We start from the raw sequence: 27,475 nt of genomic DNA, 5'->3' as shown, positions 1-27,475 counted from the left end.
CACACACACACACACACAGGTAATCTCCCTGTGCACACTCAGCAATACACATTCTGTTTGTTTGTCTGTCTGTCCCTCTGTGAACCTGCCAGACTGCTTGTCCACCGGCCCATCCATCCACCGGTTATTGTAACTACTGTGTCCTTACATCGCCTCTTGCGTCCCCCCCGCATCCCCACCGCCCTTCTTTCTCTTCTCTATCCTTCCCGCCCTGCATACCACGTACCCACTGTCTCTCTGCCAATTAATGCACACAGGGCTGCATTGCAGTGAGGTTGGCGCGTGCCACGGCAGCAAGCACAGTACAGAGTCTACAGACATGCATGTACGTGCCAGCCAGGCAGAGCGGGATGGAGAGGAGGGGGTGAGAGTGAGGGAAAAGAGGAAGAGGGAGGGCGGGTAAGTGGGTGGGTGAAGGGGGGCGAGAGAGTGAGCGGAGAATATGTTGAGTCAGGCAGACAGGACGGTGGAGTGCCACACTGCACATATACACAGCCGCATGTCTGTGAAAATGTATGCACGAATGAATATGAAACAAAAGGCACGGCACACATACATGTGCATCATGACAGCCCAAAAGTATGCAGAAATGCAAATGCGCACACGCACACACACGCACTCGCACACAAACATGCATGCAAATTCCAACCTCCTTATGGCTGCTTTATATATAGACTTTGCACATCACTGATGAAAAAAATATAAGGCACCGACTCCCTCAACTTGTTTGCCAAACGAGTCACTATGTGTGTGTGTGTGTTTCTCCGTACATTGTGTCCTCATTTGCTACCGTATGTTTGCATTTCCATGTCAAAGTTTCCTGCATACCAAGGCGTGTTTTTATAGTCATCATAATATATCCGACTGTGACTTTTGGCACTTCATATCAGGCGCATGTGTGTGTCTGTGTGTGTGCGTGCGTGTGAGGCACAGTTTGTGAGTTTAGATATGAGATTCGAATGCTGTTCTGATGGCGCTTGTCTGTTTTTTGTTGGAATGTGTTACATCCATTTTAATCAAGAATTCATACCTACGCACAGTGTTATTAACTGTAGCAGCAGGTCCAGGCATATTTGAATAATATGAAGAAATGAGACGATTCGCCAGATGGCAAACAAACACACACACACGCCGATTTTAACTACTACTTATACTAGAGCTCTCTACCAAATGACAATGCTGTAAGATTCAAACCTTAAACCATCAAAGTCACAAACAACCCTGAATGCACTAACCCTTTATTACTTTGTGGAACAGTTTAAGCTTAAAGTGAAGTTGGTTCACATGATGCAAGTCACAAAAATCCTCACTTAAATACGTTAGCCGGCATCATCGTCAAGGCACAGAGAAGTAATACCATTGCTAAACATGTTTTTGGAAGTAAAGAAATTCATTAAAAAAAAAAAAAAAAAAAGGAAACTCAAATCAAAAATTTGAAACGAGCCGAGGAGGAGCACATCCGTCCTCCATTGCTTATGTTGCCACTATACAATCTCAATATGAACAGTCCCCTCGTTATAAATATTCAGATCCTGCAGTTGTTCTCATGTTTAAAGTGTACCAGACAACAGATTCTATCCACGTTGAGACAGCAACGCTCCCTGGCAACAGTTCTACCAATCGGGAATGAGCGGGTGTCTGCCTGAGTCTGTCTGAGTATCATTATGGGATGTCGAGAGAAATAGAGAGAGGAAGAGAGAGGCTGCTTATCACTGCTTATAATGCAACATCATTCTCTGTGTACAGACCCCGCTGGGTGAAGTTGTCTGCAAATAGTCAGGATCAAAATCATCTTTTCTTAAAAAGAAGAAGAAAATCTCCCCATGATTCATGTAGTTACGTAACAAAGAGACAAATATGAAATGATTTGTTGTGGGCTGAATATTGTCTGGTATCTTTCCACTTGTACTCACTCAATATGCACTAATAACGTAACTTGTGGTCTGACGAAGGAGAAAATAGCAGTGAATTCCAGTTTTTAACTGCAATGTTGTCTGCACAGAAATGATAGTGTGAAGCAAAAAGTCCCACAGAACAAGCCATATGAGGGTGGGATGATGTAACCAAATATAACATATCACAATTGTTTGGTCAAATTAAATATTAAAAAGTACTTTTTCGCACTTTGCTTTTTAATAATCATTGTTTTGTTTTTTGGTTGGATGATTTTGTATTCAAAGTAAAGTCCCTTTTACACTGGATTTGCTGAACACTACCATGACGGGAAGAATTTGAAGTATACACACATTTTGTCACTTACAGTAAAGATGCACTAATGTGTCTAAAAAGAGAAAAATAAATCTAATAACTGTTATCATTACTAGATTTAGTGACAGACAGACTATTCATTTGGTCCCCTATCCCTACTCACAGCATTGCTTTGACAAAAGCAGTCATTTATTTTGGTCTGCTAAAGGCCTAGAGACCAGTTGGCAACCATCTGCCAACTGGTCATGAGGGAGATATGTGTACTCTCCAACCAGTTGGTGGGTGGTTGCTGGAATTTGATGGTAGTTGCTCTGAAACTTATTGCTAAAGCCCCAGTGATGCCAAGAGATATGTCACTGGGAACAATGTGTATTTCTTGACCAGTTGCTGGTTGTTGTGGTACATGGTGCTGCTTATAATTATTTTATTTGCTAGCACACTGCTGCGGTTGCCAGTGAAAGATGCCGACATGTCAGTAAACACTCTGCAACTACTCTCCAAGTGGCAAAGAAACATTTTCCTTCAAATTAAAAGTTGTGCCTTTCGAAAATCCACATCGCACTTTAAAGTTGCACTGCTGCTCATCTAGTAGTTAGCAAGTGTCTGCAGACAAATCGATGTCTTCCATGCAAACGGCAATCTGCTAATGATCTTAGCAGTCAAAACCAGGTCTTTGGTCCAGCACCCAGTTTTCGATTTCATCTAGCAACAGCCAGCAACTTTCAGCAACTGGTTGGTACATTTTACACATTTTTCCCCAGCACCTGGAGGTTGCCAGAGAGTTGCCAACCAGTTTCTAAGCCTGTGTAAGTGAGGCCTTAATTAGCTAAAATCTTTCCGCCATCTTTCCACCACAATGCAGACATTTAATGGGATGGTAGAGACCAAATTCAAAGCAAAAAGGTGAGACTATTCTGAATCTTCTGGGGTTTTGGAAACACAAATATATGCTGACAACTGCTGTCAAAAAGATCAGAGCCAATGCAAAGCAGCTGGAGCTGGACTGAACAACAGGAGTTCTAGGTAATGAGGTGTGTTCAAAAATTTTCACATATGGCTCTAACTGTCAGTTGTTTAGACTAGAGGTTTTAGAAAAAAACATACTGCCCAAAGGGTTGTTGTGGCTAGCATTTGTTGAAAAATTAAGTACGGGTAAAATCGGTAAGAGAGACAAAATGAAAGCATCTACGGATCAAGCCTGCCAACTGCATTCCCGGCTGCTACTGTATTTAGTAGATACTGTTTACTCTCTTCCAGAGTCTAACAGCTAAAGGGTCAATTATGATAAGTACAACTCCATCCATTATAATCGACTCTCATCAAGGGAGGTAAACACGAACACGGACACACCTTCGCAGAAATGTACATATCTTAATCATGTGCACCGCTTCAGGGGAAGATGCCAGCGATGAATGAAGTTAATGCTTACATTTCCCAGTGGTTGAGCACAGTATTAAGGAAAAAGCTTTGACAAATAACTCCTGTAACAGGGGGGGGATACCTGTAAGTTTAGCCTGTAGTCGCTGTGATAACCAGACAGACTGAGGGAAAGAAAGACAGAGAGAGAATATACAGTATCTGTGTGTGTGTGTGTGTGTGTGTAATCCTCCTGAGGCAAAGGCATTGCTAATGGACTCCAAGTGGCTGTGGGAGGTAAACAAACAAACAGTAGCAGTGGCTACTACATCACACCAAACTCTGGTGACTAGCACACTAGACCGGCTGTGTATACCAAACATCAACCCACATACCCTTGAATATACATGACTGCATGGACTGCTTATAGATATATAAAGGAGTGCTTGAAAGATAAATATGGCAGACTGACGGGTACATAACGGCGTTTTAGGTTAAGAGATGATAAAAGGCCGGGGGGTGAGGGGATAAATGAATAAAAGGGGAGAGGAAAGAGAGAGAGAGGGAGAGATAGAGCGAGTGTGTGAAAGATGCAAATAGAAAAGAACAAGAGAGAAGTTGACAAAGCACAGTCACAGGGAAAGAGAGGAATAGGGAAATGAGCTAAACTGACAGAAATGTAAAGCTTGAAAAGAGAATGTGTTCGAGTTGACAAGAAAACTGCAGAATACTTGAAAAGGCATACGAAAAGTTAAAAGTTGGAAAAAAAGCAGCAGACTTGATCATCTGTAATATTAATATTCCCATTTAAACTGTGACAGCCATAAAGCAGACTTAGCATATTGTGTAATCTCATTTCATGCGCTTTGGTCCCCGATTTTTCCAAGCAGGGCAACAGACAAAGCCAGGCCATATGGATAAACTGTCACTTTGTTCCAATCCAAAGAGATCCGACCTTCGCTCAACATTACTCACTCTAAAATGTCAGCTTCACAGTATAAGCTTCCCAGACTGTCATTTTCTAGCAAGGTAAATCCTTAAATGACAAAGAAAGGGAAGAAAAAGAGGCAGGTTGGATTTTTTTCCAGTTAGAATAAACTCATATTAGACAACCACAGGAGCCCGCGGGCCGTTCCAGTTTAGAGCAACATATAAGTGTGACGTTAGTGTGCTAAGGAAACTATATTCACGCAAGATGGAGATATTTTGACCAAATACTGACACAAGACCAAAAATTCCCCCAATTTCCAACTTAAAAGGAAGCTACGTAAGCAGCACAGGAAGAAAGTAGGGAAGAGAGAGAGACAGTGAGGGCGCGACAAAGCAAGAAATGATTCAGTGTGAGATTGTTAAGTCACAACACTTGAATGTGTAAACGCTAGGATAGAGTATACTGCGCTTATGACTATCATGTGATATCTCTGTCTTTGGGATAGAAACCCTTTACATTGGGAGTGGTTTGCAGCTGCAGTGTGTGACTGTTGGGACTGTTTTCTATGAGCCCGAGGGACGTCATGTCACACTGGCACAGACTGATCTCCTGCCAACAAAGTGTCTGTTTTGATGGGCTCAGGCAGATTTTTTTTTTCCTTCTCCTGTCTTGTTTGGTGATTTCATCGATTGCCAAGACGTTGCAGGAAAAATGTCAATGGACAGAGAACAAAGTGACTTTGGTGTCAACCGTGGAATGCAAATCATCTCCAATTACAGCTTAAAAACGCCATTAGAGACAATCGGACAATTACTGCTCAGAAAAACAGTTTTTTTTCTTTGATTGAAGGAAGGGTAATCTGACTTTTTGGGGAAGCAATAAGTCTAAGTTTATAAAGTTATAACTCTAAAGTTAGTTTTCACATGAAGGGAGGACCTGTTGCTGGGCAGCTACCACACCGAGGTCCACAAAGGTCTACGAGTGAGTAAAAACACAATTACTTTTAGCTAAGTATTCCTAAAACTTGCAATATCTGTGGATGGCTTAGTCTGGCTTTATCAGTGAAGCAGCAGATTGAAAAATACATTTTTTTTTCAGCGTATCAAGGTAGATGCGTGTGTTGCTGCTCAAGCTCACAGAAGTGAATACCAAATAAAAGAAACACAATTTGTCCTTGGCCTCGCAATAGGGATGTTGTAGCCCTGCCATGTGACTCTGCTTTGACAAGGACATCAGTTCACTCTCGGGACAAGCGTTTGTGGCATCTCTAATGTGCTCATTTACAAACTATAACTGTGCCATGGCAGGGAGTGTACTGGCTGAAGGAGCTAATTGGTTTTATAGCTGATCCCTGCATCGAGAGCGCTTTGATACCGTAATTTATTCTTACAAGTGCAATTACAAATCAGGTTTGCCACCGTTGCTGTGCTAGCACTTCTGGCTACAAGGCACCAGATAATTGAGTACACTGGATTTATGCAATTGCCCTTAAGTTAGTTAAAAACGGCAGCACCATCCCCCTCTGGAGCATGTGAGGTTATTGAGTTTTTTCTTTTGTTGTCAAGCTGACCAAAAGACTTGTGGTTATTGACATACTGCCTGAGGATAGCTTCGGTATTTCCTCATATATCCCGAAATTCCGAAAGTTCTACTTTAGAGGTGGCATGGGAACAATTTTTATAGGCCAATACACATTTAGTATTCAATCATCAATATCAAACATATCTCATTTCAAAATCAAATGTTAACATATTTGTTTTCTCCTGTCAGTTCTTAATATTAAGGACATTTTCAGGACCTTTTAGAGGGAATCTATTATGCCAGCTTGTATATAAGAAGCAGCATAATTCACTTTTGCCCACCTGGCCAGCTGTCTTGCCTTAGATACTCTTTGGATATTCTCTTTAGCTTGACCATTGTCTGGGGATACACTGGCCATAAGATGTCCTGCTGAGTGTCACCATCTGTCACACAAGCTCTATTATTAGGTTAGATTTCACAGGAAGTCTGTATGGTTGTGAGTCTATGCGTATCTTGCCTATGCATTTGTTCCAGGGCATGATTTGATTTCCATACTGAAATGAAAACAGCAGGACATGAAAGATCATGACTGGCGATCCTGAACATTTTGAAAAAGATCCTGAATGAAGGGATGAGAGATATTATTTTTATTTCCGGTTTGTTTCCACATTTTGTAATAAAGGTAATGATGCTAATTTTTTTTTCTTTTTTCTTTGCTCAATAATGCTTTAAAAAAAAAAAGTATCTGTAGCTAAAAAAGTATCTCTTAGATGACTGATTGGTACTCCTTTACTCACTGCATATACTGCAAACAAAATTAGCATACATGTGCAACTCTGATGTACACACACTGGCCACTTTATTAGGTACGCTTTTTTAACTGCTCATTAACACAAATATTTATTCGGCTAGTCACGTGGCAGCAACTCAGTGCATTAGACATGGTTAAGACAACCTGCTGAAGATCAGACTGAGCATCAGAGTGGGAAAGAAAATGTCATTTATGTGACACGGTTGTTCTTACAATTCATTTCAGAGAGAAATTTTGACAAAAAAGTCACAACAAAAGTCACCTCAGAAATTTCCAGCGGAACAAGGCTGAGGGAGCGGCAGCTATCTGCCGCAACCGGTTGCAGGTGAGGGTAAACAAGAAACAAAAAGCAAAACAATAGGGAGACGGGACAGAAGACACAACAGTTTATAAGGTTTAAATAGAATTACCCCAAAAAGAGAAAATATCCCGTGAATATCTTTTAGTGAAAAGGCCTTGTTGGGGCCACAGGTCAGAGGAGAATGTTCAGACTGCTTTGATCAGATACGAAAGCAACAATAACTAAAATAACTACTCATTACAACCAATGTATACAGAAGGGTATACCTTAAAGCAGATAGCCTAGAGCAGCAGAAGACCACCCCAGGTGGCTCTCCCATCAGCTAAGATGTTGAAGCCAGAATTTGGTGTCAACAACATGAAAGCATGGCTCCATCCTGCTTTATATCAACAGTAGAGACAGGTGGCGGTGCCATAATGGTGTGGGGGATATTTTCTTGGAAAACTTTGGCACACATTAACTTTAACGCAACCCAAGCCTACCCAAGTATTGTTGGTGACAATGCCTATCCTTTTATGACCACACTTACCAATCTTCTCATAACAGTTAGATAACGCACCATGTCTCAAAGCTCAAATCATCTCAAACTATTTCCTTGAAAATCATAATGCGTTCACTGTACTCAAATGACCTCCACAGTCACCAGATCTCAATCCAATAGAGCACTTTTGGGATGTGACATAAAAAAACAAACAAAAAAACAACGATTCACAGTAGGGGTGGGGTTTCTATCATATATAAACGATATACGATAGAAACGATATAAATTTGGCCAACGATAGAGATTTTGCTATCGCGATAGCGCATGTTGATGATGTCATCAAGCTGCGCCTGTTTTGGTCGAAAGCATCGCAGCGGCTACAACCATTATCAACTGCAAATTATGCCGACAGTCATAGCAAAGAGATGAAGCACTTTTGAAATATGGGGAAAGCCATAAACTGCGCTTCCTCCACTTCCGTAACATTGATTCATTAATGGTGAATTCTCTCGCAGCTGCTCTATTCCCATGTTGTTGCAGTATATTAATAACTAACCTCGTATTGTGGATGAATAATCTCAGTTGTTCTCCTGACTGAAGTTTGGCCCGTGTATAGCATCCTGCTATGCGATTGCATTTGTCCCTAACCACCAGAATCCCTCACGTTAACTTTTATCGAGTGGGAAAAAAAAGTTGGCGTTCATCCTCCAGCTTCACTGTGCTAATGTTATGCTAACATAGCTGTGTCGCTAGCAATCACGTAGCACAACATTATATACCAGGTAGTCCAACTTCAGTAACCCTGCAAATGCCACTGCTGTTTAGTTTTCTGTCTTCATTTATCTGAAGTGGTAGCAGAGCTGTACGTTTTAATTAGTTTCAAAAATCTCTCAGTCAGAACATGGTATGTCATGTTTAGGTGGAAACTAGCGAGCTAACTTCTAACTCCGTTAAATTTAATAAATTCTGTTTTCATGGATGCCTGGATGTTAAACTTAATTGTTACACCTGGTAAAGCAGCAACGCTGATGATTTTATTAAAGATTAAAGAATTTAGACAGTTTTTAACTCTCAGTGTTCGTTTGACTTTGGGACCAGAAATGGATGGAGTTTTGGACCCAGATTACTCCGCGAAGCTCCTCACTACGGCAGCCGTAATGCTCTGACAATCCATCAAGCAGTGCGGCTTACTAAAGTTGTACTAAAACATTTTTAACAGATTTCTGCACGCCAAAATTGGTTCAAGGTCAGTAAGCACAACCAGAATTCATACATAAGGCACACTCTCGATTTATGAGGAAATTAAAGGATTTTAAGTGTGCTTTATAGTGTGGAAAATACATTATACAGAAGAAAAGAATATATCGCGATATATATCATTACCGCACATGCTTCAAATTATATCGCGATATGAATTTTAGGCCATATCGCCCAGCCCTAATTCACAGGAAGTAAAGCTGATAAATCTGAAGTAACTGTGTGATGCTTTCATGTCAACACAGACCAAAATCTCAGAGGAATGTTTCCAGCACCTTGCTGAAACTATGACACAAAGAATTAAGGTTGTTCTGTAGACAAAAAAGGTGGGGAGGTGGTGGTGGTGGGGTGTCCAACCTATTATTAGGAGTAGGGATGAGTACCGGTGTCCGGTGCCATGATGGCACCGGTTCTGACATAAACGGTAGTAACCAGACCGAAAAGCAGCGCACATTTCGGTGCTTTATTTCGGTGCTTTATTTCGGTGCTTTATTTCGGTGCTTTTTTTTCCTGAGCTGTGATACACTTCTAGCCAATCATTTTACGTTTCCGAGGATAGTAGGCAGGCCCAGGTACGTATGTTCTTTTAGAGCAGAGCTACAGATTAAAAATGCTCAAGGCGAAGCGGTCAAAAGTCTGGCTGTACTTCACAGCAAAATATGCAAACTCAGCAGCCTGCAACAAGTGCTTTAAGCTGATACCGTGATACTGTCAAAGGAGGTAACACCTCGAATCCGATGAAACACCTGGCGACGCATAGTGTTTTTTTTTAAAAGCCAAGAAATGCGCTGTATTTGATAGCTTGCTGCGAGACCTTACACCGAGCACATCTACTGCGGGTGGGTTGCCTGTTATCGGACCCGGAGTTAGCAACATCCCCAAAAACACGAAGAGGAGAGTCCTGGCCCCTAGCCCTGCCAGTGTAGCAGAAATGATGAGGATGATGCAGCAGCAGCCGTTCTTCTCTGCGTGAGTAGCTTAATGTTGTTCGTGTGTAATTTACGTTGAGTAGGCTAACCACGTTATTACATTAATGCATGTAAGGTGAACTAGCAAACATCATCATAGCTACATGCGGCTGTCTTCTTGTTTGATGGCAGATACTCCCTTCACCCTGGCCAAAAAGGCTAAAATGACCAAAGAAAAAGTGGGAAACAGCTAAACATGAGAAGTTTTTGGATAAAGTTTGTGTTTTTTCCATTGTTTAAGCACTGCTTCCAGCCAAGAGTGATACCATATATGCCCCATAGCTGCAGAAAAGGCTAACATTGTTATCTTTTTACAAAAACCAGCTGAACATGAGAGGTTTTTGGACCAATTTTGAGTTCTCCATTCTTTAAGCACCGGTTTGAGCACCGTTTGAGCACCGGCACCGTTTCAAAAGTACCGATTTGGCACCGGTATCGGATAAAACCTAAACGATACCCATCCCTAATTAGGAGTTAGTGTGTACCCAATAAAGTGGCCGGTGAGGGTACATCACTTGCAGATGTTATTTTTTGGTGTCTGTTCATATTCAATCTGTAGGCGTTTATCTTGTTTTTAACAGTAATTCAGATAAAAGTCAACATCTCACTGACTAAATAAATAAAAAAACCACATATATTATTATCATCTTTGTCTCCAAATATTCTTAGTCAGCAAAGCCAAATGGTTTAAAAAAGGAGTTGTATTTGTTGTTTTAGTTCAAGGAACTCCTTTTGGTTCTACTGACTACGATCCTTTTTTTGGCCTTCAGCGCAGTAGCAGATACAAATACAGTGTTTGAACTGATGCAACAGAATCAATGAATCTTTGATCCAAGCATTGCTGAACACCAAGATCATCTGAAGATAAATGAGAAGCAATGTGGACATATTTAGGGTCTGCTATTGACATTACAACTCGCTATCCAGACTCTAATTTAAGGGTTGAGGACCAGTTCCAGATTTCAAATATGAACTTGTCTGCAAGGGTCTAAATAAATGTTCTTTTCAGAGGTTATAGCAGGCTGGTTTTTAACTTGCTGGAAACAAGCGACATACTGCATAAGACAATTTCAGTGAAAAGGTTCTGCACATATTAAGAAAAAAAAACTGTGGATAACAGCTGCGTCAAGGGTGTCAATCAAACAGGGGCATGCAAAGTGAGAGAAATTTAAAACACACGCGATCAGGTCTCTGGAAGGCTCTTCACACCTTTAAGTGTAAAAGCGGTTGTTTTTAAAAAAACGAAAAAACCTCCTACCTAGTAAAACCACCACTTTTTTAAAACAATTACATAAAAAATTGTAATCTACGAGGGATCTTCGATAGCAGAAAAAAAGAAAAAAGTTCCCAGCAAACCAGCGAGTCACAGAGTGACAGGAAGAGAGTGACACAAAGGTAGACAGAGGGTTGGAGAAAAAAAACAAAAAAAACAACAACAACAAAAAACCCCAAAACACAGCTTCTTGATCACACTGCTCTGCTGTGTCTGAGCTGACTGACTACAGTGGCACATGTGTGACATCAGAGAAGCCCAACATGGCTGCCAGAGGAGCCCAGTGCAATGCAAAAATGAGGACGCATCTTTCAGCATCAGTGCCCCACTGTCTACACACAGGAGTATACAAACTCACACATGCACACGCAAACACACCCACGCAGACGAAGGCATACAGAGAAAGCAGTCCCTGCAACGACTGAGTGCCCCAAGTACATTTTTCAATTAGAGCAGACCGAATGATAACTTAAAAAAAAAAACAACAACAACAAGAAAACCAAAAAACAAACAAGAGGCAAAAATAAATATATAAAGCAGCAGGGGACTGAAATGCATTTGATAACAGAATCAGGAAAGCCAAGCACAGGCCACAGGTCATGCCAAAAAAAAAAGTGTATCACAAAAGATGGTTTGGTCTAGCAGCAGCAGCACACGTTTATTTTGAGATCTTATACGCAACCCCCTCCCCATCCACCCTTTCCCCAACCAAACATCTCGCTCTCGCTCTCGCTCTCTCTCTCACACACACACACACACACACACACACACACACACACACACACACACACACACACACACACACACACACACACACACACACACACACACACACTTTCCTGTGACCTAAGAACCTTCCAGTGAGCACCATACCAAGCCTAGCACACATGTGCTCAAATAGCATGTAACCTTGGGTAACCTCATCGCACTAGTAAAGCACTGAAGTGGGCTGTGGCTGATCCTACGCTTGTTTATCTCTGTCTCAGGCAAGAAATGAGTAAAGAACGTTGAAATAACCATCTCGCATCATGAAAATCCCCTGGAGTTTACATAATGTGTGTAGAAGCATAGGTGTTGGCCACGCAGATATAGGAAATGCGCTTACATCATGTAAGGTTTCCAGGAACCGATCAGTTTGATCTGCCTTTTGATGCATGGGTCCTTTGCCATGCTGTTATATAATTCCTCGAGACAGCGTTAAGAAAAAGAAAAATCATATCTGGAATTTTTTTCTTCAAAATACTTTTCTCTGTCTGCCCAGTTATTCACAATGTTAATGGACATGAGGCTTGTTAATGAGTAGAGAGTGTTTCTCCTCCTTAGATCAGCCTTTCTCAAACTTCACAATCCTGCAGCCCAGTTAGAAATCTCAATAAACCCACCAGACTAGTTGCGTTTTAGCAGTTTTAGTTTGATCTTTAACTGGCTTGCTTGTCGAGAGCGATTCTTCGTTAGCATCTTTCCTCTCCCCTTATTATAGCCCCCATTTTTAGCTCTTTCCCTGTCAATGCTCACAAAATACACACACACACACACACACACACACACTTGTAGATCACACAAGAGCAATGACGGATAATGTGTAACAAAAACCCCAGGCCTTTGTTTTATTAGTTCTGAAAGTAACAACTGTATCAGTTATATTTGATTGTAACTTTTATCTTAAACCGTTTTATCCATTTGCAGCAAATGATGTCTTGCAGCCAACCTGCAGCAGCTTTAAGAGAGCACGCTGTGAGAACCAATGGGCTTAGAGCATTTGCTTTTTGCTGAGGTTTAGATAACAATCAGTGAAACCACTCTGGTAGGTCGAGGCTATACATGCCAGAGTCTTGCTTGGCAAGGCCAAAGATGAGGAAATAGTCACCTTGACTCAATGAACATTTGAAAAAAAAAAAAAGTCAAGCTCTTATATATATCTCAGCTAATGTGCTGGATGATGGTCCCATGTTTTGTATGAACGGAAAACAAGCTAAACATGATGATGATTGGCCTTTACGGATGCAAAGGGATGGCCTTTTCTTTTGGACTTTTAAAATGAAGCCGGCCATTTCTAACACTCCGTTTCCCAACACTGGCTAATCGTTACAGTCATTGTAAGCACAAGCCAAGAGGAATTCCTAGAATTGACACAATCTTCCCCTCACCCTCAACCAGTCCCAGCAGATGCCTGCCCCTCCCTAAGCCTGGTTCTGCTGGAGGTTTCTTCCTGTTAAAAGGGAGTTTTTCCTTCCTACTGTCTCCCAGTGCTTGCTCAAAGGGGGTAATTTGATTATTAGGGTTTTCTCTGTACTACTGCAGCATCTTTACTTTACAATATTAAGCACCTTGAGGTGACTGCTTTTTCGATTTGGTGCTATATAAATACAACTGAACTGAATTGAGCTGAAACCCTAAAAAAAAAAGTCAAGAAATAAAAGTGGGTTTCTACATCTTGCCCAATGTCGTGAAATCATCAGGTAAGTCAAGTTGTGATTTAGCAGTAATTGCTTGCACATGTTATCTTTGGAAAAGGGAGGGAGTGAGGGTGGGCTGTGTTGTGAAAACGACCCGCCTCGGATTGCTGTCTTTTTCCACTGGCCCCTCCCAGGATTCGGTCCCGACTGTTAAGACATGAAGAGCACATGCAGGACAGGTCATCACTACAGAGGAGGGGGGTGCTTTCCCCCTCGCTTATTACCTTGCGCTCTAATTAGCAAGCTTTGTTTACAGGCAGGAGTCTTGAGAGAGGCTTGAAGTTTGCAGCAATTTAATTATGCGCAGCACACAGTGAAAGAGCATGGAAAATTGTGTGTGTGTGTGCCGGGTGGGGGGCTGCGAGGATAAATGCCATCCACGGTGCTCTCTCGCTGGCTCTCCCTCTCTCAGTCTGGTCTACTCCTGTGCGAGTGTGTGATTCTGTTGGGTTTATGCATGCGACTGGGCGCGCGCACGTCACCCTCTGAATTACAGGTTCAACTTTCACAGCAAGTCTAATGTACCCTCAGTGGGAGTCTGAGAATCTGACAAAATTGCTCTAATCCTTTTCAATCCTTTTTTTTGCTACTGTCTCCGTCTCCAGTTATAATGAAGCACTTTCAAAGAGAATTTAGGGTCGGAGGTTTTCGGGGTGGTGGTGGTGGGGTGGCTCAAAAAAAAGTTTGAGATACTGTAAGCGAAAACATACAAGTGGTCTCGCCACACAAGCCTCCCTACAAGGCTACGCAGCTTTAATGAATTTTGAACGGCCCAGCGCCACAAGTGAAGTGAAAAAGTGCATCCACTATGAAGTACCATCAAGGAAAAAAAAATCAGATTCTCCATCCTATTTGAGAATGTGATCCCATGACCGTTTCAGAAACACATCCTCGTCATACTTCTTGGTACTCCGTAATTCTCTGCCATGGCTACGTGCTTCTATTCATGCTGAAAATACTTGGAACAATCAAATGTGCACATGCTCCCTTTCGGGTTTTTTTTTTCTCTACTCAAGAACAAATGCACACACACACATGCACAGTCTCTCTCTGTCACACACACACACAGACACACACATATACACAACACAAGCACGACATTCATGCCATGTGATCTTGCTAGGCATTATGCCAACGGCCAAACATGTCACTTACAAGAAATCTCTGAGACACAGAGAGGGAGAGAGGGAGAAATTGTGCACATTTGTCAGTTTGTGAGAGCTCCTTGTCAAGTGTAAGTACAGTGCATACACAGGGAGCAGGAGATTTAGCTGCTACAGTTATCTGCAAGTGTAGTGCGGTGTGGGGGCAGTCGATTCTGAGAAAAAACCAGACACGTGATCTCTGAGATCTAATGTGGAATTGTTCTAAGGAACATGCCATGTTTACTGTTCATTGTCTAAATTCTTGGAAGGCTTCCTGAAAAGCAGTTAGTGAGCCAGAGCAGCCCAAATCACTAACATTTCAAGATTCCTAATGGCTTTCGCTGATCCTCTCTCCCTCTCATTTGGTCCCGCATTATTTCGCCCTGTGCGAACATGCATGTTGTGTAATTTCACAGGAAATGACAATAGGTGTGGAAAAATGTTCTCAGCTGCATTATTACTTCTGTGTGCACTTTGAGAATAACAAAATAAATTTAGTACAGTAATAGAGCACAAAAGAAAAACAAAAGAAAGAAAAACGCCACACATACCTCCAGAAGATATATATTATCCGTCAATCTGTTTTCCTCGAGAGAGGCAGGAAGGTTGCCAAACCTACTGGTGTTTTCCAAGAAAAAAACTTGGCCTCATTACATATGAAATGAGCAGGAGATTCGAGGAACTGCCCAACCCTGTTTAGTGGGTTTGGCAAATACCTTTTGTGCTGCAAACGTGTGGCACTCTAATAGTTGAGCTGTAAAACAGCAGCGGTGAAGCAAGACAAGAAATGTGAACCTTCTTGTGCCCACTTTAGCATGAAGTCTAAAGGTCTTCACATGCACTGGGAGCGAACATAACGAGAAAAACAACTTAAGCAAACGCCTTTTGTAGCTAACAGCAAACACACCGTAATGTATGAAACTCCCAACTTCACTCTCTCCCCGATGAGGAAGTATGCGGACAAAGCCTGGTCACTGGGGCCAACAAATTTGCTTAGCATTTACCTGCTTTTCGTGAACTCAGAATGTATACTTCTAGTGTTTATTTGTGTCATTCGAGTCTGCGCTGACTGTGACGGCACGTTTTACTCTCACTATCTGCGCTAGTTGCGCACATTACATAAACCCTGGCTCCATCGCCTTGCTGCCATTCTGTTTAATCCCTAAAAGAGAACATAACCCGCTTTCTTTTTAGCAAAAATAAGTTGTCACATACACATGTGTTTACATACCCACAAGCTATGAAGAAGAAAAAAAAAAATCCTGTCCCTCGTGCTTCTTTCCTTTAAATTAGGAGTGCCTGTGAATGAGCCGTGTTGTTTTCCAGCCGGTCGTGATGTCAAAACGGGCTAGGCTGTTACACGTCTTTGATGGAAGTTTCACATCTTATGGTGTCATCTGATCCAGAGTGGCAATACAATCAGTGCATTTGGCGGATCGCACCGGCGTGTCTGAACAAAGTTCACACTACGTATACACGTAGCTTTACAAATCATACATGCCCTGCCTGTATTTTTAGAATTTCCACGTCTTTCCCCAATTCCTGTTTTTACAGGCTTACTTTTATTATTTGCTTTGACTTAATCACCCATGCTGCTTTTGACAGCTGTATCAGGGCAGAGCTAAAAACCAGAGGGATGGCACACTGAATGAGCGAGTTACCATGTGGCAGTTGCCTCTGCAGAAGTCAGCGAATGCTAAGTTTCCTCTACTGTATTTAAATTGTTTAGCCGTACAGCACATTTTATGCCGTCATCCTAGCTGAGGTATAATTTGCATTTGGAGTGTGCAACGTTAATTGAGGCTTTACATTTGAAAGCAGGAGCCTGCTAAGGTCCGCCAGCATCAAGGGTGAAATCTTAAGTCAGACAATGAGGAAGGGGTGCAGTCTAACATAAGATGCATCTAACTACCAACAATTTACAGGCGATTCCTTTCCTGAGCAAGTATGGATAAAACTTACCAAACAGATAGGGAATCTGAACAAAAACCAAAAAAGGGGGGGATTAACCGGCCCCTAAATAGACCACTGCTTTCCCTTACTGAATCAGTGTGAGGGACTGCTTATTTTAAAGCACTTACTATTAGCATAAGGACATTATTTTCCTCACTTACCCTCTACATGCACATCTAGTTGGCAAGAAACACCAAAGTCAATTTTACAGTGTTAGCAGTACTGGGTTAGGGAGGAAGGAGTCACTTTACTCCAGTATTCTTTAGAAACACCACAAAAAGGAGAAACTACATGGCAAAAATATTTGCATGTTCCCCAGAAAGATCCAAATACACGCATGAATGTTAAAGTCTGAGCACAAACAAGCTTACCTCCACATTTAATTCATGTCACCATGTGCTGGTGTATGTAGATAAATTCAGCTAAAGGAAAAATGTATATGTGACCACCCGATGCGTATCTTTCCCAGAATTCCTGAACGCTTACTAGAAATGCCATGTCTTCACAGTTACTCTTAACTGTTTAAACCTCAGTTCCATGAACAGCAGCCTACATGCCTGAACATACCAGTAGGAGCAGGTTTTTTTCGTCCATCAGGGTTTAACTCGAACAAGTAGCATGTGTGTTACCAAGAAAGCACAGAAGTAACCTATGAGAATACAATGTATGACTGTTGGTATCGCATACCATCAGCAATGACTCATGCTTGTCTCAGGAAAGGAAAATCATAGACACATAAACACACTCCCCACACAAGTTTACACGCATATACAGAGGAAAGTGCGCCAAGCATGAGGGTGAACACGCGCACACGCACACAGTAAATGAAGCCGCACTAGAGATGGTTGCTGATTTTTCATGTAGTCGACAGTGCCCTTGTTTAGTTTTTCTTTATTAAAGCCAGGGTACAAATCTGCAGTTAAGATGATCTTTAAAGCCAGCCAGCGTGCTACTGTAAATTACATTTGGGATTAACCCTACTTAAATATTTGCTGTGTAAGAAATAACAGGGGAAATCACCTCCAGGTGGCTTTCTACGACTGCTTTACACACTGATCAAGTGATGAAGTTAACGCCACCCCCAAATCTCTTGCAAATCTACAGAAGAATTTACTGGGAACGTCTACTTTGCTGCAGAGGACCTTTTAATTTAAAGGTCTGACAAGCGATGAGGAAACAGTCTCACCGTTTCCCCTCTCCTTCGGCCTTTTCTCTGCCAGCGTGTCCACATCAGTTTTATTTATTGAATCTCTCTCGCTGTCTCCTTGACACTCCCTACCCGCACAGCCCCCGGCCCCCTTGTGGAATGCTGTATAGAGAGAGGCCTATGGAGGAAGGGCATCCCGGGACACAGCTAGAGCACACACAGAGGCACACACACATACATACACTAACCCACTCACTGACACACGCAAATACATACACACACTCTCTCTCTCTCACACACACACACGCATGCACACATACACACACACACAGACAAATACAGCTGTTGAGAGCCATCAGAACCCTTTGGCAGATGCCCAAATCAAAGACCACTGGTGTCGGAGGGCCTCCGTTCACAGAGAAATAGAGAACGAGGGGGGGGGGGGGGAGACTCCCATTTTCCATATATGTTATCTTAAAGGCTGGACATAAAAACTTGTCAGCGTGAGCTAACATTACTGTGAACCGGTTTCCTCGTAATGAAGGGAGGGTATGATGAACTGCCCTCATAAAAATCTGTCTCTGTGTTGTCTTAGGGCAACCAGGTACAACTATGGATGCATAATGATTTAAAAGGGCAGCTTAAAATTAGTGCAATGCACCTTCACTCCTTCTTATATCCACAGGTTATATATTTATATATACACAGAAACAGATGGGTGTTAAAACATAAAGTTACACTGCAGTTTGAAAGGGTTCATTCACCTAATAACCCCACCTGAGTGTCACCTGTTGAGGACATGGAAGCTTAATATGAAGTAGGCTGCATTGCTTAACTTGTTGCCACGTTACCATAAAAGTACGATAAAATGTATCTAAGATTTTTTAAAAGAAGAAAAAAAGCATTTTGTCTTCTTAAGAAACAAACAATTGACTCACCAGTGGACTAGACAATAATAATTACAGCGACAGAGAGAAAGCGTGTGTACTGGGGGAGGAAAAGTGACAGGAAATGAAGAAAACTACCACAAGCTACATGCTGGGTAGCCACACACTGCACCCATGTACACAAGGAGAAGAGAGAGAAGAGGGGGGTGGTGTTGTTTTGTATGTATAGCCAGATGGCTCCTGCTGGGGGTTCAAGTAAGGTAAATGGAACCACGGCTGACAGATTTGATTCAACAGCATGCACAAATAACATATAAACATATATTTTTTTTCAATCCATATATGCCAAACATAAACTTCAGAGCCCCCTCATCCCCACCTTTTTTAACAGCCATGTACTTTTCTAAGCTAGCCAGTCAGCCAAAGAGGCCAAGTGTTAACCAGACTGTACCCGAAAAATAAACCCCCAAAAAGAAAACCTTGAAACAACAGTCATGAAAATGTAAGCTGATATCCTATAGATTTTTTCTTTAGCGACTACAACCAATAAAATCATATCTGCAACACCAGTACCTCGATCCGTCCTGTGATTCTCAAATCTATAGCATTACAATAGATGCACTATGGGTGGAGATTTATCTTTTTTCCTTTTTTTTTTTTTACCTCATCGTGACGCAAGACCGATAATAGCTTGCCACTTTCACCACTCAGTACAGTTGAAACTAATGACAACACCAGTTCCTGTGGTTAAAAGCAATGGCCAAAATTATCATTAGACTGCAAATTTTGGGTGGGTTTTTTTGGGGGGAGGGAGGGGGGGGGGTGTAGAAGAGGTTAGGGTGAAAAACTACAACTACTATCAACCTGATTAAATTCCTTCAGAGGCGCGTGGTACGGTTACACATTTTCCGACTGAAGTTTAAGGCGCTAACTTAGTTTTAGGTGGCCGAAATAACTGAAATTCCGACTGGCAAAAATAAATAGATAAAATATTTTTTAAATGTAGCTATGAAGAGAGAGGGGGAAACGAGGGAGTACTGCATGGTAAAACCTATGCGTCATACGAATCAGGCTCAGTACATATAAAGCCAAGAGAGAGAGAGAGAGAGAGAGACACACACACAGAAAGGGGGGGGGGGGTGTATATTTACCCGATGCGTCGTTATTCCATAAAATCAGCTGGCCCAGATGTGGCAGGCTTTTTCTTCTTATAGCCTATAAAGTTTGGAAGGCGTTTGTTTTTTGTTTTGTTTTTAAAAAGAAGAAGAAGAAGAAGCAGGCCCCGGTTCCTTTCGTCCGCTGGCTCACTCTTTCACTTTATCTCCGGCCGCTCGTTCCCCATCTCTATCCCACTCTCTCTTTCTCTGCCCGCTTCTGTCCCTTTGCAGGAAGTAAACGCAGCTCACATGAACAGTATACGGACTGCATTCAGCCTGACATCATGCAGCACTCGGCAAATAGTTCTTTTTAAAGACACAGACATTTTTGGACCCGCCAGGTTACTGTAGGTACTCTGTCCTACTGTAGTCTACGCGGCAAACGGGCAGTCGGCAGCAGCGGTCGGTCATATCGTGCGCCTTTACGGACACATGAACTCGCTGCACTCTGCGGGCTTTAAAGGTGTAGACTGCTGCGGAACACTTTTTAACGAGATCACCGGACAGGTTCGCGCGCCTCCACCCCGCCACTAACGTGTTCCTGAAAAGACAACACACTTGGGAGCACATTTGGGGGGCTATAAGTAGGGCAGGGGAGGGTTGCACGGCTCAGTGAGACCCCATTCGGTGTCGTCTACATGTGTGGTTACTTCACGTGTCATTATGCGATGACAGTCCGGGCTACATGATGCGCATGTGTGCCGTTCTGCTAAATTATAAGCGCCAACTGCTGGCGGTGTGACCTCAAGTCAACTTTTCTTTACTGCAGGCCTGTATCACGGTGTCACAGCACGATAAATCACTGCAGGAGCCTCCAGTCTACCACATGAAATCGCCATATTCGTTTATTTAGATTTTTTTCACAATGTTATACTATATTTACCTTGTTGATTTGAGTTATTTTATGATCGTCCAATCACATTTTTACTTTTCACTTGTAAATTTACACACTGCAATAGCAATTAAAATCAGTGATTTTACCGGGCATTTTAGTGATTTTAACTGTAGTTTATACATACACACATATATCAGGGATGTCAAACATAAGGCACAGGGGCTAGAACTGGCCTGGCACAGACTACAATCCGGCCCACTAGACTTCTTTAGAAAATGCAAAGGACTGCATAGATTTTGAACTTTTAACTGTATTTTCACAAGTTTTACAGCTTTTCCTAATGATAAAGACCCCACACCGATTGCCAAGGACATTTCTGTGAGTTAATGAAAACTTTATATATTAATTTATAATTACAGGATAGTATAATTAGTCTGTGCAGTGATCTACCAGAACCCTTTATGTGGAAAGGGATGAGGATGAGTTTTCTTTCACATTTTATTTTTAGATAAACACACACACACACAGGTACATATATAACCTCATCTAGGCATGAGCACACAGCCACCGAGACGTGCACCTCATCTATACACTCCACAGACATGACACACATAACCTCACACAGGCACAGCAAACACAGCATAGACACAGGCCTGAACACACATGTGAGCCAAGCACATACCGATGGACGTATGAAGAGCTTCTATCTTTGGCCATGTTTGCAGGGTCAACATATAGTACTGTTTTTTGTAATAAAGCTGTTATTGTATGTGAGCATACATGACAGATTTGTTTCTGTAATGGCACCAGCATCACTGGGAGAGTACAGGTCAGGAGGATCCTAGCAAAGAGGAGGCTCTCTGTGAGATAACCTTTTGTGGTACCAGATTTATGGAGCAACAGCGGGTACAAATGTAAATGTGGAGAGGCTGTGTCTTTTGTATTTCCTCTGTAGCATGAGAGAGATAACCCACACATGAATAAATATCTCAAACTACTTGGAACTATCTTTTTCATATTCTCTTTCCTCAATTCAACCACCATCATTTAGTTTTATTGATCTGGTCCACTTCAAAGAGGGCTGTATGATGTAAAATGAGTTTACATTTACTTACAAAATACATATGAGTCAGTCGTTCTTCTCCCTTTTCAACCAGTTAATTAATTTTATAGGTTGGCTGGATTATCTTTAGAGGTCAGAAGACAGAAAAACAGAAAATATTAATGCAGTAGTTGTACGTGTCTTTGTGAAACTGGATAGAACGAGTGTAGATATCTAACTGCTGCCCTCAAAAATGGATTTGTCAACTTTAATAAACATTAAACTATAATTTTGAGTAAAATGCACCTGAAACATAGAAAACCAAAGGTTTATTTATTTCAATAATAAATCATTAAGGAAAATGTGCTTGCTATAACCTGAAAGAATACCAACCAGGCACATTTCATTTGACCAGATTCCACTAATTGTAAAATCTTACACTATACTTATATAACAAAAACGTACACTTAATTAAATTAGTCAGCACTTGGGCATTTTTTTCCAGCTGTATAAATATCTACAGGTGTAAATCAGCTTACCCGTTCCCCATTTTTTGCCCATCTCTATCAACCCAACTCTTTATGTTTATCCATGCAGGCATTTTGTAAATTTAACATTTGATATTTCTTTTTATTTTCACTTTCTTACGGGATAGTATTGTATGTATTTATATATAGATATAGATATATATACCAATTTGTTAGGTACTCCTGTACAACCGCTCATTAATGCAAATGTCATTAGCGAATCACATGACATGTATAATTAGGCATATTAAAACTGAGCATCAAAATAGGGAAGACAGGTGATTTAAGAGACTCTGAACATGGCGTAGTTGTTGGCTAGTCTAAGTATTTCAGAAACCGCTGGGATTTTTCCATATGACCATTCCTAAGAGTTTACACAAATGTTCTGAAAAAGAGGAAATATCCAGCGAGCGGCAGCTTTCTAGGTGAAAATGCCTTGTTGATGCCAGAGGTCAGAGGAGAGTGGGACAGACTGCCTCGAGCTGAGGGAGCTGCAACAGGAACTCAAATAATCTCTTGTCACAACAAAGTTCTGCAGAGGAGCATCTCTGAATGCACAACACATCAGACCTTGAAGCACAGAGGCATAGACTAAACAGCAGAAAATTGGAAAAATATTGCCTGGTCTGATGAGTCTCGATTTCGCTTTGTAATTTAGATGTAAGAGTCAGAATTTGACGTGAACAACGTGAAAGCATGGATCTATCCTATCATGTATAAATTGTGGTGGTTTAACAGGGCAGTGGTTATTTTCTTGGCAATCTTCCGACCACTTAGTACCAGTTGAGCATGCTTTAAATGATGCACCCTGCATGAGTATTATTGGTCATGATGTCCACAGTGTATCCATTTTCTGCTGGAAGCAGCTTCCAGCGCTGTCAAAAGCTCAGATCATCTCAAACTGGTTTCTTCAACATGACAATGAGTTCACTGTACTCACTTTCATGAGCACAATAGAGCAGTAGTCATGACTGCTGTACTGTACTCATGACAGTTAGAGAAATGTTTCCAGCACCTTGTTGAATCTGTACTGCGAAGAATTACATTTTCTGGTGGCAAAACGGGGCCCAACCTAGCACTAGCAAGATTTAGCTAGTAAAGAGGACAGTTAGTGTAAGTATTTAAACGTATTTCAATTAGTTTCCTTAACAATCATTGCTACATACACTAACTTATTCCATGATGACAAATAACTTAGTCCTGTGTTATTTCAGCATAAGGGTATATACGTTTATATATGTTATAAAAGTCTGTGGTAGCACTTTAATATTCCTAAGGTTAGGGGTATAATGATCTTTTGTTATTTAAGCACACACCTATTGTCATTCATTTTTACAAGGACTTTTGTTTTTCCCAGTTGTGGCTTTCTGCCCAGCCAAACCAGTAAAAGCCCTAAGTGTAGCCTAATTAAATGACAGCTTTTGCTGTTTGCTCCAGTAAACTGTCATTTTGCAAAGCTGAATGTTGAAACACGATATTTTACTTTCTGCACCGACAACAAAACCCGATCTTGTGTTTCGTACGCATTTCCATATTATCGTTTCTCACAAAGGCCGGGTTAAAAGTTCAAGATAAGAGCTGAAAAAATAGAAACAAATGCAAATGTCGGCGAAACTGAGAAGTCATTCAGTCTAAGCAAAAAAAATAAATAAATCAGCTTTTCATACAGAATGAAGAAATGAAACTGAACAGTGAATGACTTAATCATCAAGCCCACCTAAAGAGTATGTTGGCATCATGGGACAATTCATATTCTCTAGTTCTCTGTGTAATTCGGGCTGTCACACTGACCTGGCTCAGAACATGAGGCATATGATGTGTTGATCCAATGAACAAAAGCTTATTGTTGCTCTGATTAGCCATTTATAGGCCTTGTGGGTCTGAAGCATGTCTCAGTCAGCCCACCAGCCACTGTGTTGAAAGTTCAAATCTAAAGTTGGCGCTCTGTACTTCCAGCCTCTTTTGCATGCTTTCCTAATCATAGCTATCCAACCTGATGCTTGTGCATGACAAGAACAAAAAATAGTTAAAATCTTCAAAGCAAACCCAGGTTTAGAATTAAAGTGCTCATTTCAGTGCCTTCATTAGTTCCAGTAAGGCATACTTCACGGTATGTGAAAATGAGGCTATATAAGGTGATTGGGGCACAGCCATCTCCATTGTTATGCTTGGCACAAACAGCAGGATCTAGTTGTGGTTGGTGTTTGCGTGCTGGAGGAAGCTAAACAGAGAAGTCTGTCAGAGCAGCTCCAAGACCATGTGAAGAACGACTGATGGAACACTTGACCCAAAGCCGTTTTCAGTTTGAACTGTCACACACTCTTATGACACAGCTCGAGGCATGCCGTCATGAGTGTTAGACTACACAGTAAACACATTCATTTGGCCATGCATTGTAAAGCACAAACCAGCTCATGGAAAAAAAGAATTTATTAAACAGCTTTAAAAAAAAAATGTTTGTGACTCAGGCTATACCCTTTGCCCTATTTTGCCCAAAACATATAAAAAACACAACAAAAACTTTCCGATGCAGCACATTCAAGGCAAAAAACTCCCAAAACATCTTACCTGATTTTAATTTGGCCACTGCCATCTCCTTGTTCACCTCTCCATCACTTACAGGACTTCTGCTATTTTCAGATTGCTCTCTGGAAGTCCTACGTTTTAAACACTTGCCCCCTCCACGGGCTTTAAACTCGCGCAGAAAGGGAACGTCAATACCTGTGTCATCATCTGTCATCTAGCTATGAGACCAAGTCTGAAGGCTGGTTGCAACTAGGAGCACAGGTGTTGCTTATTTCCTGTCGCTCACGAGGTTGTGCACCATCAGTTCGCCTCCTCTCCCCTCCCCCAGGAGTCAGACTGTCTAAGGGAGGACATTCAGCACAAGCGACCTCAAAGCTGGGGGTTTTTTTTGGTCATACCACAGTTGTGGCTTTCCATCTGCCTTCCTCACCAGATTTGGATTTTTATTACTTTGAACACTTCCTTAAACTCTAACTCAGAGTAAAGCGTCACTGTTTTGACACAGTGAAGAAGATCCAGTGCACATCCCAGATTTGGGCGGGAACAAGACTTCCAGGGAGCATTCTAAAAATCACAGGAGTGTGCAAAGGCTTCAAGCACCAAATCAACAGACAGTGGCCAAATTTGAATCCAGGGAAGTTTTTTTTTTTTTTATTCATCAGGTGGAGTCATTTAACTTCTTTTTTTTTTTAAAAACTGTGCTTTCTATTTTACATTGTATTTTTATTTATACACAACATCATTTAAATGCACTGATTCATACACAGTATCATGACATCCTCTTTGTGCTCCAGCATGACTTTTTTGTGGCACAGATGACTGATGTGCATCGTGACGATGCACATCAGTCATCTGTTAAGTCACTCCTCCATGCAACAGACTTTAAACAAACACATTCCTAGACGAGATGTCCTTTAAAGTCCATTAAGACGGTTTACAAATGGCACAAAATACAAGAATAACTTATATAAAGTCACAAGTCTCACTCTCATTTTTGACATTTCTAACTTCTCTGAAGTATGCAGGACTGACATTTTTTAAAAGAACAACTATTTAACTGTTTAAGCCACGCAGGCTGGTTTAAAGATCGCATCAATGCTTCTGATGCTTCTTATTGGATTTTAACCTTATCTACAATAAACCAAATGAGATTTTGCACCTTTCTGACTACAGCAGAGTCAAATATAAAACAGAGTATTTGAGTGCAAAACATTCCTATCACATGCCACATTTCTCATGTTTCTCATGACAGAGCTACATATCCACGAACACCATTAAGCACCAGCCGAGTCCCCCCACCAGAAACATGGTGATCTGCATGCTGTATATAATCAGGTCATTAAGCACACCCAAGTCCAGTCGCCGGTGCCCCAGCAAAAGCAGGATGACAGACAGCTTGTATTGCAGGCGCAGGAGCACACGCACGCTGATGTACTGCAGGAAGAAGAGCGCAGAAAGCGACACCCAGAGCAGAGAGGTCAGCAGGCTGCAGCCAAAGTAGAGCAAGAAGCGGAGGAAGCTGTACATGCAGCGTGAGCGCAGGTACAGGTCAAAGTTATTGTACTTAGTCCGCACTAGCTTGGAAGTGTGTGCCGACCCACAGGCTGAGTGCATGCAGGTGGTGTGGGGGCCATGGAAACTGCGCACCCGCCGTGGGATGGGGATCACAGGCATGGATGGGCTACAGGAGCCCAACAAAGTGCACTGGAGTCCTTGATCCAGATGTGAAAGCTGCTTCAGGGGAGGCAGTCAGCTTCATGGGGAGGGGATCCAGGGTGCTCGCTTCCCTCTGCTGTCAGTCAGGGGTTCTCTTTAAAAATGGAACAAGGCTCTGTGGAGAAATTAAGATGGTTAACATGCTTTTAAATGCACATTCAAACGGCACACACACCTACAAGAAAGGCAAGCTTATGCAAACAATACCCATAGATATGCACGTTGAAAAAGACCTATGTATATTTAAAAAACTTAAGCTAGTGATCATTTTTGGATGATTAAAACATAGCCACAGCATAGTATATGCAACCCCAAAGCATCCTTTCTTCATATTGTGGTCTAGAGCTAACAGTGCAGAATCTTACATGAAACACCGAGACGTCTTCCTCCACAACGAAACAAAATATCAAGGCTGTTTGACTCGCATACGTCCAGAGGATTGCGTCACATTATTTAAATTTTCCAGCAACATGCATACAAGCTTTATTTTCCTATTTTTTTTTCTTTCTCAAGATAAACCGTGAAGGCGGCAGCGAGCCGGCGCGTTTACGTCCTGTCGCAAAATATACGAGTCATCCTGCTGTGACGGCAGAAGCCGACTTAAAGGGGAAGTGCTCCTCAAGAAAAGGAGCTTGGTTTAGATTTGTGCTTGTTTGCTCGTATGTAACGTTCAGCTGCTTTGCAGTTATTTTAGCAACCGCGTATTAGGCAAGTATTACGTATGGTTTGCGTAATATGTCGACTGTAGATATGTGTGTAGGCCTACTACAACTCGAAGGCTAATAGTATTAGTTTAAGCTAACTTCAAGGGTCAGAGTTTCACAACCATTTGGCCTTTAGACCACATTTCTTCAGCATGAATAACGTTTAGAAAAGCAGCACACAGTTCCTGGATATGTTTCAGTCCTTACAGTGTGCAAATAAGATCCAGGAAATATCACATTACCATTTTATTATGTTTTTCTTTCTTTTTTGTT

At 41.7% G+C, this 27,475-nt stretch overlaps 2 protein-coding genes across 6 annotated transcripts in view; both read right to left on the bottom strand.

The window, feature by feature from the left end:
* Positions 1-24,964, bottom strand: part of nacc2 (NACC family member 2) — a 36,250-nt gene extending 11,286 nt beyond the window's left edge. Inside the window, exon 1 of one of the 5 annotated variants that reach the window (XM_086300889.1) lies at positions 24,825-24,964. The gene's annotated coding sequence lies outside the window, so the exon portion shown is untranslated. Of the gene's footprint in view, positions 1-15,259; positions 15,279-15,939; positions 16,262-17,032; positions 17,050-19,846; positions 20,374-24,824 lie in introns of those variants that run through there. The other 4 variants (XM_086300887.1, XM_086300892.1, XM_086300886.1 and 1 more) reach the window with 4 other exon arrangements.
* A 1,071-nt stretch (positions 24,965-26,035) lies between these two features.
* Positions 26,036-27,064, bottom strand: tmem250 (transmembrane protein 250). The gene is made up of 2 exons (XM_086300893.1): positions 26,864-27,064; positions 26,036-26,613 (listed from the first exon to the last, which is right to left on the bottom strand). The coding sequence occupies exon 2, from the start codon at positions 26,454-26,456 to the stop codon at positions 26,037-26,039; it is 420 nt and encodes a 139-aa protein (XP_086157019.1). The 5' UTR covers positions 26,457-26,613; positions 26,864-27,064; the 3' UTR covers position 26,036.
* Between the last annotated feature and the right edge of the window lie 411 nt (positions 27,065-27,475).

Source organism: Aulonocara sp. 'chitande type north' Nkhata Bay, linkage group LG7, assembly GCF_057382095.1.
Source record: "Aulonocara sp. 'chitande type north' Nkhata Bay isolate Kocher_YH1m ecotype deep benthic linkage group LG7, A_spYH_male_GT1.1, whole genome shotgun sequence".
NCBI lineage: Eukaryota > Metazoa > Chordata > Actinopteri > Cichliformes > Cichlidae > Aulonocara > Aulonocara sp. 'chitande type north' Nkhata Bay.
Note: the sequence above shows the minus strand (reverse complement) of the source record. Positions and strands in the feature narration are given on the sequence as shown.

What these genes read in the sequence shown, in the direction of transcription:
- tmem250 (XM_086300893.1), bottom strand. Translation starts at nt 26,456, where the DNA reads ATGCCTGTGATCCCCATCCCACGGCGGGTGCGCAGTTTCCATGGCCCC.